At 40.7% G+C, this 17215-nt stretch overlaps 1 protein-coding gene across 2 annotated transcripts in view; it reads left to right on the top strand.

Annotated features, from left to right (window-relative positions):
- Positions 1-789: 789 nt before the first annotated feature.
- The window catches only part of spag9b (sperm associated antigen 9b), a 43052-nt gene continuing 26626 nt past the window's right edge, over positions 790-17215 (top strand). For both annotated transcript variants that reach the window (XM_030754442.1, XM_030754443.1), the window contains exons 1-2: positions 790-1395; positions 13471-13591. In XM_030754442.1, coding sequence (XP_030610302.1) covers positions 1096-1395; positions 13471-13591 — 421 coding nt within the window. In that variant the 5' untranslated portion in view covers positions 790-1095. The remainder of the gene's footprint in view (positions 1396-13470; positions 13592-17215) is intronic.

Genomic DNA, 17215 nt, shown 5'->3' with positions numbered 1-17215 from the left:
ATCAAAGGATGGTGTGATGCAGTCCACCTGGGGGAGCAGATGCTGAAAGTCTCACTGGAATTACATCAAAAATAGTTACATATTCTCTTGGTAGTACAAGAAATCCATAAAGGGAAGTAGATACTTAACATGAAACTATCAAACTGTCTGAATGAAGGAATTTTTTTTCTTTCTTTCTTTTTCCACACTCTGTCCCTGCTGCCCACTTTAGCATATGACGTTAGCGCGACGTACGGTCACCAACACGATATCTTCAAGTGATCCTCGTGAGCTCCTGTTTCCAAACTGACGGTAAATTACAGAGCGGTCATTCACTGCAGTACTAATGCTGCGTAAACATCACCATCATCCCAGCTTTGGCTTGGGGAAGGAAATCAAATAGTAGACCTACATAACTACTTTGTGCTACAGCGCTAGAATTAAAAGCTGGAACTGCGCAGTAACCCAGTGACTTAAATCATTTTCGATATAATTTAAAGTGGAGCGATACAGTTGAAGTTATCTGAAGTTTATGCGTGAAGACAAAGCAACAAGTGTTTCTTTAAACCGGTTTTATAGAGTTTTTTTCTCCGCCCCCCCCAAACGTCACCTAAAAATAACTATATATGAGCAATAGTAAAAAAAAAAAATCACATTATTTAGCTCCTCTAGAACGAGCTATATATATATATATTTTTTTAGCAGGACTGCTGGGCTACACTGTCGCCTTTCAGTGTTTTGTGTTTCTGTTGTGTTTCCTACTTTTTTGATTCGCTGAACTGCGCCTGTTCCCTTCTTTCCGACAGCCCGTGAACGCGGCAGCAGAAGCCCATCTGTTGGATAGGGAAACTAATCAGGAGACAAGTAAAGACTTTCCAGTACTGCTAGCTTCTGGGCTAGCAAGGCTTTAAAGTCTGCCGTCCACAAGACTAAGGAATAAGACTTTGTTTGTGAAGTACAGAACGTCCACTGTACAAGAAACAACATCTGAGCGATGTTTTAGGAGCAGTTTTGTTGTTGCTGTGATAGTAAAAGGCGATTAGCCTCTGGTCAGCCGAAGCTTGCGGCTAGCTCATTAACGTTAGCTGGGAAAGAAGTGCAAGTGGAGGCAGGAAAATGGAGCTGGACGACGTAGTCCTGTATCAGGACGACTCGGGCAACTCTGCCATGATGTCTGAGCGGGTCTCAGGTCTGGCCAGTTCGATATACAGGGAGTTTGAACGGCTCATCGAAAAATACGACGAGGACGTGGTTAAGGAGCTGATGCCGCTGGTCGTCGCCGTGCTGGAGAACTTGGACTCGGTGTTCGCTGTCAACCAGGAGCACGAAGTGGAGCTGGAGCTCCTGAAGGAGGACAACGAGCAGCTCGTTACCCAGTACGAACGGGAGAAGGCACTGAGAAAACACGCAGAGGAGGTGGGTCTCGTTAAAACAGCCAACAGCAGTGCCAAATTAATTTACAAGCGGGATTAAAGATTAAAGGCTTGTGTTGGAAAGATTTGTGCCGAAGTCAGTTGGAAAATCTGGCCATTTACTGTTGCAGTGCTTTTCAAGTACGCATAATCGCATTATTCACGGTTTTGTACTTTTTTATTAAGTAAGTATTTATGATGTCCTCTTTTATTCGGTACGATTATTTTTTCTTTCTTTTTGGTTGAAAGTAGACGGAACAGCAGGTAAACTAATAATATTCAAAAGATCGCACTGGACTATGGTCAGCTCTGAGGCACTACTGTGCAAGTTTGTGTCCTCATGGATGTTACTTTAGTGACCAGTAGTTTTACTGAATGCTAGATTAATGCACCAGTGTAGTTTGTTACAGCTCAGATAGCCTGAAAGGCTCAGATACATGCAAACCAGTCAATGATTTGTTTGCCAGCTGGCTGGTTTTGCCTCCACCAAATACAAGTTTGAACCTCAGTGATCACATTCAGCTTCATGACTCATGACTGTGTCACTGACCCTGCATTTGATTCCACCCAAATGACATCCCGTTGCCATGCTCTTCATGGCTACAGGGCAGTTTGTGCCGTAGTTCCTGCGCTGGGTCTGAAACTCAAGCTTGTTATGCTCATTTATCATTACACGTTTTTCCACATTGGACTCTGCTAGAGTAGCTTTGCATGATTTTGCACAATTCACAGTTTTAGCTTTGCTAAAGCTTTGCTTCAGCCTCTCAGCCTCCAAGAGTTAGGATTGGCTGGTCTTCATAAACACCATGTCTAAGCAGCAGCTGGATGGGGCTGCTGTGCTTTCAGCCAGAGCTGCATAAAGACACCTGCTCTCAGATATTGTAAAGAGCCAAGAGTAGAAAAACTGTCTGAAATGTTGGGTTTAAACCATCTGAAGCTGAGCTTTTAGTTTAGGGATTACTACTGCGTACACTTAACTCCTTATTTGAAAGTTTGGCCGTCCACCACTGTATCAGTGTGTGTATATAAGAAAGAATATGAGGAAACTTTAGTGAATAAAGACATTTATTAGATTAGACTTATTTACCTTAATTGTCATTGCATATGTCACAAGTACAGTGCAACAAAAGTACATTTTAGCGGTTGCTTTTCTTACTCTACTGCTGGAGACTGAAGTTTAGAGTAACATTGAAGCAAGTGAAAATATGATCTATGCTGCGTTATCTTCTACTCCGCTTCCCCGTCATGTCTTTCTGTTGGTTGGTGTAAAACATCCAGCTCTGCAGTCTGTTGTAGCTGCCTCAGCGTAGACCTGGTGCATTGTGACGGTCACACTTTATTCCTGCTGTTGTGAGGTGGGTACATTTGGGTGTACTTGTTGCAGCAGGTGTTTCTCCTTTTATAGGTCAGTCCTGAATGGAAGCTTTTGCTGATTCTGTATTAGCAGCAGGCATACTCATGAGTTTTGGTTAGCTGTCTTACAGGCACTCACAGCTATGTGTGCATGTATGTTTACTTTTCCCTCTCACTTTCAGTAACTATTGTTAGCCACAATCCACTCTATCAAAGGTCTAAATCAGGGTGTTAAACTTGTTTCAGTTTGTGGGCCACATACAACTCAGTTTGAATTTGAAGTGTGCCAGATCAGTAAAACCATTACCTAATAAAATAAAACTTATTTCCTTCCTTTTCACATAAAAAGGTACCATTCTGGAAATATTGTCATCTTAATACGTGATGCAAGAAAAATGGCACAATTTCAGCATTACAGCTCAATTTTTCCACGTTCAGCCAGTGTAAAGTCGTTGTGTGGGTCCTTGGTTCATAACCCGGGTTTTGTTCTGTAATTAGAAAGGAAAATGTTGTGTGTTTCACCATCAGATAAAAGAAAAGGAAAAAATATCCCAGGAAATTATTGTGTATGGTATGGTTTATGTACAGTTAAAAAAAAACCCCAATATATTGATGTTGTTTTATAGTTTATTACTTACTTATTGGCTGTATTATAACAGACAGTGGCTAACGTCTTTGTTAGAAGTCTGTAAAACTGAGATCATCACAGAGAGCCAAGAGTACCAGAAAAGTCTAGAATGGAGCTCATCACCTGAAACCCCGTTACTGGAAACTGGCTGTGTCTAAAATGAGCGTCCACCATTGACATAAAAAAGAATATCTATCTGTCTTTCTGTCTCTATCTATCTCTATCTATCTCTCTCTATCTCTCTATCTCTCTCTCTATATCTCTCTCTATATCTCTCTCTATCTATCTATCTATCTATCTATCTATCTATCAGGTATATCATGAGGTTTCTAATACTGTATTGTTAAACTCAAAGTGTGCTGAGTGTTCAAAACAGTCTGATTCAGACACACACAGAGGTCCCTTGAAATAACACAGAAGTCCAGTGGTGAGAATCATTAAATCAATGAACTCTTATATGGTTTATTCAATTATTTAAAAAAAAATCCTCGCGGTAGAATTTCAGTTTCGTTCCCTCTGATTTGGGTACCTGTATTTTGCTGTGGTGACACACATGTGCTTAAATATCTACTCTCTAGAGATTTGATGCTGACTTTTATTTGTTCATGGTGAAGAGCTTCTGTGTACAGTGAATGACTGCTGCTCTGCTGACTCATGTCTGGTTAGGTCCTGTTCAGTCACGGTCCAGATCACTTGGTCACAGCATGCCAAAGCTAATATTTATGTAAATAAGTGATCTACACTGTTATTTGTTATGGGTCATGTATTGGGGCTTGCACAGGCAACAAGGCCCTGAATGCAGGCTTTGTTCTATTCAGCTGCTGATCACTTGAACTCAAGATGTACTTCAAAGAAGTAAAATCATATGATAAATACTGCATGAGTAGAAAGTAAAAACAGCTGTCGTGTGCATAAACTTCTTGTACACTTGAGCAGGGTACATGTAGTCAAACGGCAATAACTGTGACTTGAACAGCTGGATGCCCAGTGAAAAATGAACTACACTGTCCTTGTGAACTTTACATAGATTTATTTTTTTATGTGGTTATATCTGTGTTTTCATATTTGGGCCGTTATTTGCATGAGCAGTTCCCAGGAAACTCGAGAATCTCCAGGACCCGTGAACTGCTGCAGAGGTTTGCTCTTAATCCAGACAGTCGGCTGATAATCCAAGAGAAATGATTCTAAACCAATTTATTCAGACTGGCAAAGAGGTTACAGTAATACTTACCTGCAAACAAACAGTGAAATTATTTGATAGTGTTTGGAAATGATATTTCCATGTGTGTGCAGGTGCTGTTTTTTGTCCTAGTCGTTGACATTTGCCTTGACAGTTAAATGTTGAATGACAAGCGCAACAGGTCACAGAGCAGTGTATCAATAATTGATGTCATGTTGTAACATGTTCCTGCAGCTTTGAGATGGACCTGTGCACATGGGAGTTTCCATCAGTGTGTTAAAGGTTTTTTTCTCACAGCTGTGTGAAATCCCTCTGATACACAGTGCTTTCTATAATGTTCGGGACAAAGACACAATTTTTGTACTTTTGCGTCTGTTACGCCACTGCAGTGAATTGTGAATCAAACAATATGTGATTGAAGTGCAGAGTTTCAGCTTTAATTAAAAAAAATTAGCATAAACTGTTAAAGAATTGCAGCCATTTTTATACGCAGTTCCCCATTTTCAGAGGCTCAAACTGAATTGGACAGCTGACTGACAGGTGAGGCCTGCTATGATTAGGTTTATTGGGGTTTTCAGTCTATCAGAGAGACACCAGAAACTTGAAGTGACCAAATCTACAGTCTGGTACATTGTTCAAAAGAACGAACTCACACCGAGCAGCTCAAAAACACCAGAAGGCCTGAAAGACCACAGAAGACAACTAAAGTGCACGATGGCAGAATTACTTCCATGGTTATGCAAAGCAGCTTCACAACATCTGACCAAGGACAGAAGACTCTCGAGGACTGTCAAAGTCTACGATCAAGAGACCCCTTCATGAATGGAAATGCAGAGGATTTACAACAAGCTGCAATCCACTGGTTACACTCAAGACCAGGACGGTCAGAGTAGACTTCAGTAGAAAACATCTAAAAGAGCTTCTGTACAGATGAAACCAAAGTTAACCTGCACCAGAATGATGGGAAGAGAAACCACTCATGATCCGAGGTGCACCAGTTATCTAACACGGTGGAGGCAGCATTATGGCTGGCAGTGGAACTGAGACACTAGTGTTCATTGATGATGTGACTGCTGATAGAAGTAGTTGGATGAATTATGAAGTATGCAGGGTGATACTCTCTGCTCAGGTTCAGCAAAATGCTACAAAACTGATCAGACAGCATTTCACAATGCAAAGGAGTAATGACCCAAAGTAAACTGCAAAAACAAAGAGTTTACGGCAAAGACATGAAATATTCTTCAATGGCCAAATCAGACACCTGATCTCAGCCCAGCAGAGCAGCTTTTCCATTATTAAATACAAAACTGAATGCAGAAAGACCCACAAACAAACGGCAACTGAAGGCGGCTGCAGTAAAGCTGTAAGCAGCTCTTCGCTCGGCGAGGCAGCCAGTTTGCTATTATTTTGGTGTGGTCAGTTATATTTTTATTGTGTTGTGTCATAGTTCTTGTCTTTTTACATCTATCTTAAGTTTTATTTATATTTGTTTGCTTTCATTAAACTTGCATAAAACAGTGAACAGGTTCACCGTTACATCATCACCACCACAAATATCAGACAGTCTTTGGTGCCACTCAGACGACTTGTGTTACGCTCATAAACACAAATACTGCTGTGGAAGAAACTCTCCCATGTTGTTCCTCTCTTGTGTTTTCCACAAAAACTTTACATGGGCAAGACACCAAGGTATGTTATGGGACAAATCATTTTTACTGTTATATTTTTTCATCCAAGAGAACTGTCGCCCACAATCTGTTTACTAGTGAACAGATTATTTTAGTTGTCCCTGTTGCCCTCTGATTGACATTGTGGTGGCCTTTGGTATCATTTAGCTGCTTCTCCAGTGAGGTCTTTTTGGTGATCCAGGTTCACCGTATTGGACAGCAGCTGCTGGAGAGACTGCAAGACTGTGGAGTTTGAAGGTTATTGTGCATGCCAGCTGTGAAATATCCACAGCCTGTAACCATTATATGTGACGCAGCAGACAGAAACCAGTTTAATGTAAGCACACAAAATAAAAGTCCAATTTTTTTTTTTCATGTTTCCTGAAACTTATTTCAAACAGATTTCATTCTTTTTTTTTTTTTTTTTTCCTCTAAATTTTCTGGCTTGACGATATCAACCTGTCTTTGAATTATTATTGTTTAATAAATAGATAAATGTGTGTAGATAAATAGAGAAATATCTGTAGCACGTTTGTAAATGATTAAGCTGGTAAAAACTAGACTAGATTTACAAGAAACTGTCGATCAGTCATAATTCACACAGCGTTATTGCCACAAGCAAAAGATAGAAAAGTCTCCACCATCACAAAGGAGGCTAATTTCACTGCCTGGCTGGCCAGGTCGCACCTCCACCTCGTGGGGATTTTTCTCCCATAGCCGAGATATTTGCTGGGTGAGGATTCGGTACAAAATAGCATGTTGTTTATTTGCCGTTTATGATTCAGAAGTTATTCAATAAGTGACATTTTTAGGACATAGTTTTAAAAGATATTGCAGACAATATAGTTAAGATAGCAAACACTGGAAATATTGGAAAGTCTGGTTATTCTTGATTTCATTGGCCGTTTTTGGCTGTTTTTATTCGTAGCTGGGATTCTTGGCCTGTGTCTTTGGCAGCTTCATATACGCTGACATTTGAGGTGTGCTGGACTCACTGCAGTCTTCACCTGAACAATAGATGTTGTCACGCAGAACAAACCTCTGCATTAATACTGCTATATTTATATGAGTCAAAACAGGAAGTAAAATGATTGCATCATTTAGGGTTTTTTTTGGTTTGTTCTTTTGTTTTTTTTTCAGTTTTCTGCAGAAGGTCTCAAACTTCGTGAATGTATCAACTTAGCCACTGTTTGTGCACCAAGTTACCAAAACCTAGAACTGCATGACCGTCTGAAACATCATCGTAGTGCACTGGGATTCCCGATGGCAGCAACGGCAAGCATAAGTTAGCTGTGAGTTCAGAGGAACTCATCATAGAAACATCTGATTTTATTGTTTACTTTGTTTTAAAATTACTTGGATATTAAGCTGCATGCAAAGGAGCGCCTTATAAGCAATGCTGTTTAATAGCAGCATAAATGGAGTCTAACTCAGTGGGGAGCTCTCTGCTGTCTCCTCTTTTAATCCCTTTACAGTTTTGGCTGGTTGCTCTGTAGCACTGTCCAGTGCTTTTACTCAGCCTTAATACACCAAAGGATTTCAGAAAACAGCCATAAACAAACTGTTAAGTCATAAAATGGACAACGGAAAAAAGAGACATCAGTGGAGTGAGTGGGTCAGGTGATGGTAATATTAGTTTTTTCTGCGCATACACCTGTACGGTCTGTAGGTGGGCCAAGTGCAGATCGCCATGACTTTCATGTTGACACCCACACAGCCCACAAAGCAGTTTCCTGCTCTGAGAAGGCTAATGAGCAGTGTGGCACAGCTTCAGTTACTAAGCTGCTCATTTAGACAAGTCACCCCAGAAGCAAAAAACAGCTGATTAATCTCAGCAAACCAACTGTATGAGCCAACTCCTGCTTTTCTGCGCCCAGAGGAATTCCTCCTCTCATTGGTTCGCCTCTGTCGAGGGGCGGAAAAGGCAAGGCAGGAAATTCTTAGGGAAAAACTGCACTTCCCTCAGTTCTTTTGTCCATTCAGGGTTGTCTGCTGCTGACATGGGAGGGGCCGCATCCTACTCCGGGGTAATGCCAACTGAATGATCACCACAAATCACTAACATCTACTAGGAGACACGACTACTAGGGTTGACGTCCTGGAGAGTCGGTTCATTTGGCAGTGTTTTAAAGACAAGAGACAGAATTGTGAGACATGTTTTTAGCAGCGTGATGGTTGCTTGATTAAAAAGAGTTGTTCTGAATGCAGGTTGTTTTTGTATTTTAGAGTTTTTGTAGTAATTAACAGTGAGTAAGCCAAACTTTGTCTGGTGAGAGCGTTAGGAGTGTAGTGAAAACAAACAAAAACAGCAGCCAAGAAAAAAAAAATCAGCATGACTAAATTTAGAGATAAAGTCACCGAGCAAAGCTGCGTCAGCACTGGAAGTGATGATTCGCAGTGACGTTGCAACCAGAGTTCATAGAAAGTAAATGACATTCGGTGACTTCAGGGGACTGTGGGCCAATCAGTAGTGAAGTGGGCAGACCTGAGATAAACTTTTCTCACCTTCCAGGTGAGTGCCTGAAGCAACTGCCAATGAGAGTGGAGAATACCGGTGATTGACATATGACCTGATAGCAAACACACTAGAGGTGACCTAGGGTACCGGAGCAATGAAAGAGTCCTTGCAATGAATCGTCAGCTTTAAAGCGGTGCATGAAGACGGCAGATGTGGAAATGTTTATGTTGAGGCTTCGAAGCAGGAGTTCAGAAACCAACAGGTGACGTCGTGATAGCTACATCGATCTTTTATTACCGTGTTCATTGACGACCGAATCACTTCCCGTGTGGATGCAGCTTTAGCGCCAGTGAGGAGAACAAAAGCATGATGATTACAGCTGTAACATTAGGGGTGGACACCCTGAGACAGTAAACATTTCAACATTAAAAAAATAACAACTATCCCAATCCCTAAAGTGAAAACAGAATATCTACCAAACAAACAACTTTGTCTAAGATTTGGTTACAGCCTGTGATTTACTCTTGAATGGATTGTGCACAATTTTAAGACATTGTCGATTGGATGAATCCTTTCAGACTTCAGTGATTCCCCATCTTTTCCTCTCGTTCCATTATGATGGATTTTTTTTATCAACGGTGTCCAGAGAATGAACTCTTATGCCTTTGACCTTTCAGTGCTCCTAATAAGTTAAGCTCTTCACTCATCCAGAGAAATAACACAACATCTTCTGGGTAATTTGTGCCATTCATGGTCTGAGATGTTGTCTGGTGATCACCAAAGTTAACATTTGTGGTTGCAGTTGAACTTCTTGCCTTCTTTGAATGGGATTTTCATAACATTTGGTTCATGCACATTTATCATTCCCTCGGGATGAGTGGTAAGCACAGCAAAAATCTGTTATTAGGTCAGAGGGTGTGTAAAGATGTTCTCTCTGAGAATAGGTGTGGTAAAAATACATGACATAAGTATTTTAACATACTGGGCACAGTAAGTACAGCCTCTCAGACACCGGCTGCTACCAGTGATTATTTGGATTGTCAGTAATAATTCACTGTAATGTTATTCTGGCATTTGAGGATAAAGTTAGTGGATTTGCTTGAAATATTGTGTAAAGATAGTTTTTTTTTTTTTTTTTATTTGACTAATGGATCAGCCTCTGAATGCACCTTTAAGGAAGATGTAGTTTAAATGGGTTTATTATTGTAATACGCAGGATTTCAGTAAAGTATTAATTAAAGTAGGATTGATTGACTTGATAGAATGGGGCAAAGTCCCACATTGGTCCAGAAACCACTGAGGCCCCTTTTACATGAGAACTTTTTTCAGATGAAAACAGTAAAGTTTTGATGCTTTTAAGGTTCTCGTTTGCACGAGAATGACGTGAAACAATACTTTTTGAAAATGGGTTCCAGAGTGGAGCGTTTTCGAAACGCTCCGGTCTCTCTTTCCTTGTAAATGGGTGAAAACTCTTTTTTTTTTTTTTTTTTGGAAAACAGGGGTACTGGTTCATGTGCCCTATGGTTGCGACTCCTATAGCCGATACTTGTGGCCTAGCAGTGGGATCTACAGCGTTTTCATTGTCTTGCATTTCCGTTTTTGAAACGTTCCCACCTGGATGAGTTACAGTTTTTGTTTTCAAAAAGTAAAACAACACAGTTTTCCATAAATGGAGTCTTTAAAGAAGTCCAGTCACCTTTTTTCAAGCTCCAGAGATGGCAATGACCTGGATGACTGCGAACCTACACAGACATAGATCCCACAGTGTGTTGTCATAATTGTGTTTTTTACCACAGCTTTTGTAATCTTATTAGACTACTGCAGCCCTTTATTGCGTCTGGTGTCCAAGGCCTCAAACACCCCCGGCTGTCCTAAACATCCCAGCCGGAATTTGCAGCCAAGAGCACTAAAAAGGAGCTGATTTCAGTCTCTGTCAATTGAGTGCCAATACAGTGAAGCCCTGTGTGTGGGTAGCCACACACTTGTTCTGGAAGCACATGTGTTTGTGGGTATGAGTGTGTGTTGGCACCCAGGGACAAAGAAAGCATTATCTGTGCAGCGTAGGGGGAAGAGTACATGGCCAAATGCTGGAACACTTATTCTCTGGAGCGCTGTCATATGTGCGAGCCTCCTTCTCAGGTCATATGAGGAGCAGCAGGGTGAGAAAGAGTTAGATATTGAAAGTTGCGCAAATGAATGTGTTGCTGCGGTGTGTGTGAGGAGGGGGTGTCAGCATGTGTCATCTTTAGAGTAGGTTAGTCCTTTATGATGGTGAATTGTATCTTTTAAAGCTAATTGTTGAAACCCTTTTTAAAACACACAAACCTGCTGCTTCATGCATTTACCTTCTCTTTGTTAGGTACATTTGCAGATTGGGGTGCTTCCCTCCTCCTCATCAAGCTTCCCATCTGTAGTCTAGCCCAGTGGTATGTTAATGCTCTTAGCAGATTTACATGGAAAATGCTGCATTACTAACAGTATTTAAGTTTTTAAGATGCCCCCCTGGGCTCTCTAAGTCACTCAGCCACAACCTTCAAATAACTGGTTATATTTTTTCCCCCATAAAGATGAAACCGGTCTCTCTTGCAGTGTCAGTGGGCCTACCTGTATAAATATAGGTTAAATAAAAAAAAAAAAAACCCTCCATACCGTCAATGACAAGTTTTGACACCTCAATATAAACTTAGTACAAAAAGTAAGGAAATTTGTACTTGGTCAGTTATTTCTTTTTTGTAACAATACTTTTTAGCAATAAATCTTAAACCGCTATTAAAAAAAAAGCCTGTTTGTTTCCCTTTAAATGGAGCCATATTTGTAAGGAAAATGCATTTGCAGGTTGAGCAGCAGAGTGAAGTATGTGGGTTGCACCCATGGAAAAAAATCTTTTCTGCCATTGGCAAACCGCTTATTCTGCTATTGACTCTTGTTTGGTGTCATTTATTGGTGTGAATGACTGAAGTCAGAAGAAACAAGATATATTGCCAGTTTAACAATTTATTCGTTTAACAAATAGGGCCCTCAGTATCATGTGAGGCCCCTATTTGAGCCAACCACATACTCAACTCTGCTGCTCAACCCACAAATGCATTTTCCTTACAAATATGGCTCCATTTAAAGGGAAACAAACAGGCTTTCCAACAGTATGAGATTTATTGTCAAGGAGTTTTGTTACAATAAAGCAGTAATCATATGTATGTAATTGTGCCTGCTACAGCCATTCATTCATATAAAATAATATTGCTCAATAATCAAAATCCCCTGATTTTGTTTTTGTTAACAGGTACTTGATTTAAAAAAAAAAAGTTATTCAAACACGATTAACTACAAATCAAAAATTCTTAAACAGACTGAACTCACCCTCAATGACTGAACTGTTTAAAAAAAGTGATTTTAAAAAAGGAGAAAATTCACAAAGACATCTTAAAGGACACCTTTGTTAGACCCCTCAGGTCTTAATGGGATGCTGTATAAAGAAGAGGCTGCTTGCAGTTCTCAGGTGATCCTCATGTCTCTGCAGATGACATCCACCATGAGCCCAGGGCTCAACTGCAGAGTTTCTTATTCACATCTGCATCACAAGACTGCGTGTTTACAGGCATAGAATCACCTGATTCAGCTGAAGTATCAGTACAAAGCAGTACCCTGTGTATTTCCTATTATTAGAAGTCGACTGATGCTAATGTCTTCCATTGTCTTTCACTGCTCTCCAATGGGTCATACTATATTAACTGTGTATGCAGAGATACACCTATGCCAACAAAGCTACTGTTGCACAGTGAGAGTATAAGACTGGAAAATACTGAAGATTTTAGCCACAGTTGTAATGTAGCTGTGCTAGCTGGGTTACTCCACCACTTTTGTTCTGGTGCTTTCTGGTTCATGTCTGTAGTTTTATAATGTAAAGTATATTTTTTTTCAGTATGTTGCACTGGAGTTCGCTCTAAACGTATGCACCTAAAATTTTCAGACTATAGTTTGAGCATTCCTGCTGTCTTTTGGATCATCTTACTATTACTCTTATCGTGTTGTTGGATCCTTTAGAAACCCGCTTTACCACCAGAGCTCTTTACAGTTTCATCTTATCTAATATATTCACAAAGAAAATATAAATTGTCACTAGGAGGTAGCAGTTGAATGAGCATTAAACACATTGGGTTTTATGTTGGATGAAGGCTCTTTGGCTGGAGACAGTTTGAAGAAAGGGGTTGAAGCCCTGATTACCTTTTCTGTTTCAGATCGAAGCCCACCTGCTGAACAGTGAAGTAACCGAATTTTTAATCTTATTGTAGTAATGATTTAACATGTGTGTATGTCCAGGAATATCTTAGAGGAGGACTGTTACTGACAGCTGCTGCTGATACTGATATCAGCCCCCACACAGAAAACTGCTCAGACCCAAAAAAAGCTGTATTTTTTTTTTCTATGAGGAAGCTGTCGCTCTGCACCTGTTGTGTGGAGAGGTTGGATAACTTTCATAATGAACAGACAGATACCATGTGCTCTATTTCCCATTGGTATCAGTGTTAGCCAGATCTTTATCAAATGCAGCATTCAGTTCGCACATCATGTCCATTTCATTCTTCTCTTTCGTCCACTATTGTGTCATAGATGCCGGTGACTGCTCGACTGGCAAAGGGGAACTGACCACTCATGCCTGTGTGACATTTCTTCCTCCTGATGCTGTCATAAACAAATCATCACTGGAAGTTCTCATGTTTACAGTAGCTTCCAGTACTCCTGTTAATGTCAGTGCTATGGTAATAAATATCTGCTCTCACTGTCTCAATCTGCAGAGGTACATCACCTTAGAAGACTCCCAGGAAGGCGAGAAGAAGGACCTCCAGTGTCGGCTGGTGCTGTTGGAATCTCACACCCGACAGCTAGAGCTAAAAACTAAGAACTATGCAGACCAGAGTAAGTTGCATTTGCATTGGTTTTTGCTGCAACACACACACACACACACACACACACACACACACACACACACACACACACACACACACACACACACACAGGCCAAACACTGTGAGCAGCATCGACCGTTTGAAGATCTCGTGACTGTTGGTTATCCTGATGTGCCAGAGGGCAGATGCACCGACTGAATAGAGGCCGTTAGTAACATACTCTGAATGTTTAAGTGACGAGTTGCTAAATGAGCTCAAACAAAATAAAGCAGAAAGTCCTGGAGATTTTTTTTTTGCACTTAGACCTGACCTGCTCATAATTTCTATCTCTAATTATACGTTTTAAAGTGACACAAGTCTGTGCTTTTAAATGACATACTTTTCAGAACCTTTTCAGAGGAGCTACAAGAAAGCTCTCATGATTTGTGCATGACTGCACTGTTGACATTGTCAGTGCTTGCTTGGTTCAGCACAGTATTGTAGCACATGCCTCTCCCATGCTCAGGGGAAATTTGAGTTCTCAGAAAATCTCTTTTTATTTCTTTCGTGTTGACGCTTCCTCTTTTTTCTAGTTGCGTTGTTTTGCTGGTTTCTATTAGTCTGTAATTTCATGGTCAAAATTGGCAGCAGAGTGAACTGCATCACTGCACTGTGTTCATGTCAGTGGAAACACAGTCTGTGTAAAGTGCACCAAATGGAGAATGCAAACATAGTTGCATGCACTAATTGTAACAATTTCTTTGCTGTCAGGAGGTTTTTTTTGTTTTTTTTTTTTTTTGTTTTTTTTTTGCCAATCTCTGCATTTTTTTTGAGCCGTAAGAGTCCTTTGGGGGGGGGGGGGGGGGGGGGGGTGACTACACACGTAAACAAGATTGCTCCCCTTCCAGTTAAGGCAATAAAATTATTCTGCCTTATTTTACATAAATCTTTACATTTTCATGTTGGATTTGATCATTTAGTAGATACAAATGTCAAAGTTTGACCAAATGAAATCTGAATTTAAAAGCTCAGATGAACAATGCTGCGCTCTTATGCAGAAAAGACCCTGAATTCATGTAGAAAGCAGAAATAAGTCTTTGGTTGGATGTAGCCTCACTGATTCATCACTATTGCCGCGCTTCCATTAGTACCTACTCAGCGTGGGTCAACTGTGGTCTGCGTGACTCGCCATGGTCTTGTTTTGTTTTTATTACAATTGAGGACAACCTCAGTGTGGGTGGAGTCGATATAGCAGTGCAGGCAGTAGTCTCTCGACGTAATTTGTATGCGACTCAAAACACAACAATGGATGAGATAGAGGCAAGCTAACATAGCTAACGCCGGTTTACTGTTGTCATCATCATCGTGCATAAATCCCCCGTACAATGTTTCATTGAATGAAAGTTAGCATTGTTAAGTATTAACCCTATACCACCGAACATGTTGTAATCTACTCAGTGTACTTCAAAAGTGCCGCTGTTTGCGTACTTCCAGCAACAATTACCGTAATAACCCTACGTTGGTTGTGAAGTGCAGTTTCTCAGCTTTCAGAACTGTTTGAATTTTTCCGATAGGACAAACAGTCGCGTAATTACGGTAATTCAAAATTCCTTTAATCAGCCGCCTCAGTGCTCGGTGTTAACCAGCTGTTCACGGCTAGTAGGGGCAGGTAACGGTGCTTCAGCGGTGATCGCCCAGCAGTATAGGGTTAAAATATGTATGCTGTGTGTGCGTTGCAGATGGCTCTCATATTGCAAAAGTACCGCTGCAAACTGTCGGTCTGGCTTTCTGTGCCTCGATTTTCTTGATGTTGGTTTTTAAAAATGGCACGGTTGATTCTGGTGAAAGAGTCGCTCTCATGACTCAACTAGTGACCACACTCCCTTGCCAATCAGTGGCATCGCTCGGAACCCCGGCTGAGTGGGTACTAAAAAAGTACCTGGTACAAACCGTGCCGAGTCGAGACAAGCCGCAATGAGTCGGTACTAATGGAAACGCGGCATAAGCAATCACCAGTGCGCAACTCTAGATGTTGTTGTTTTACTCCATGTAGGGCTTTCCTTTCAGATCGTTCTGTTCTCTGAGCACACCCCTATACCTACCACAGTTATTTCTGCTCCACTCTTTCACCTCTACTTCCTCTCAAACCCTCTCAAAAACCCACACTAAATCACAGTTTTCACCACAACGTGCAGGTGCTCTCTGAACTGCTCTGCTTCTCTCCATTGATCACGTACATGTAAATTCTCCTGAATTCTCTATTCGAGCCTTGATAAACCTCTGCTGATTCAGGGTTAAAACCGATGCTGAGAAGCGTTAAAGACAGTGGGTACTCAGACTTCAAGGAACTTATAGGGGCCACCTTTGAAAGCGTGCACTTGCATGGCTGGCATCTGAATGGCTCGCTCAACAACTGTCCAACTGTTTGGCCTACAAATGAGCAGGGCCACCTGAGAGCCACAAACACTGGGATCAGTAAGTTGTGCTCTTCTGGCTGGATATAACTTGGAGCAATGCTTATTTGAATGATTGTAAATTCATTTTTATTAATATCCTAAAGTTTTAAAGATGTCATTTCCATTCTTGTTGCTTTAGATCTTGTCAGGCTTTGATACATGCTTTGTCTATAAGACAGAGGGGTTTACATTAATGTTGCTCACTGATTTATTCCCACGACATTACATTACTTTCACTATATTATCCATGTATGAGATTTTACAGTAGATCAAGAGACATCTAATGCTTGCATCAGTCTTCTTAATAAAGGTACTCTATTTTGATAATTATGGCAACGCACTGAGACACACTTAAGTAAACGGCTCATATTAAATTCAGGCTTATACATTAATTTTTTTTTTAGGATTTCTGTTCCAGCATTAAACTGTGACTGTGTTTGACAGCCCATCTGTCTGAAGTTTGGATCACAATCTCATTTGCTGTTAGCTCAATCCTGCCTCCATGGTGAGGATAATTTATGTGTAATGTATGCAGCAAGTGCAGAAGAAAGACATCCAAGAGCAGCTGGAAGCAAAAAACAACCTCAGCTTCATCTTTTTAATCTGACCTGACTCACTTTGATAAAAGCTTAACGATAAAAATTTATTTTCTAAAAGTTTCAGTCTCTAATAGATGTGAAATTATAATGAATGAGCAGATGCACTGCTCTATCTTTTGACCATCGCTAGTGGTGAAGCCGGCCTGTCGCCAATTTGCCCGTGTGTCTTCCCCCGTATCTTTCCCCCATTTCCTGTCTCCCTCCACTGATGATAAAAGCCTCTTTGGCCAACAATGCAAAAAAAAAAAAAACAACTTAACTTTAATCACAATTTTTGGTGTTTAGTGCAGTGCAGCTCAATGCAGGAGATACTCATGCAGGCTTAATCTTGTTTGTCCGTTGCATTCATTCAGACCAATGTGCGGCTGAAACTGAGAGAGAAATAGTTTTTTAATGGAAAAGCAAAAAGGATGGTATTCAGACTTGAAGCTGTTAGGTACACCTGTGCGATTAATGAAAAGACACGTAGACCTGAAAGGGGCTTTGCTTTGGTGTTTTATGATAGAAATCAGATCAAATATTGAAGAATTTTAAAAATGTTAGGTACGTTGGGTAGTGAGAGCTGTCCACCTTATTTCTTCGGTGGAGCTCAGGAGGACT

The sequence above is a fragment of the Archocentrus centrarchus genome, chromosome 19, assembly GCF_007364275.1.
Source record: "Archocentrus centrarchus isolate MPI-CPG fArcCen1 chromosome 19, fArcCen1, whole genome shotgun sequence".
Taxonomy (NCBI): Eukaryota; Metazoa; Chordata; class Actinopteri; order Cichliformes; family Cichlidae; genus Archocentrus; species Archocentrus centrarchus.
Note: the sequence above shows the minus strand (reverse complement) of the source record. Positions and strands in the feature narration are given on the sequence as shown.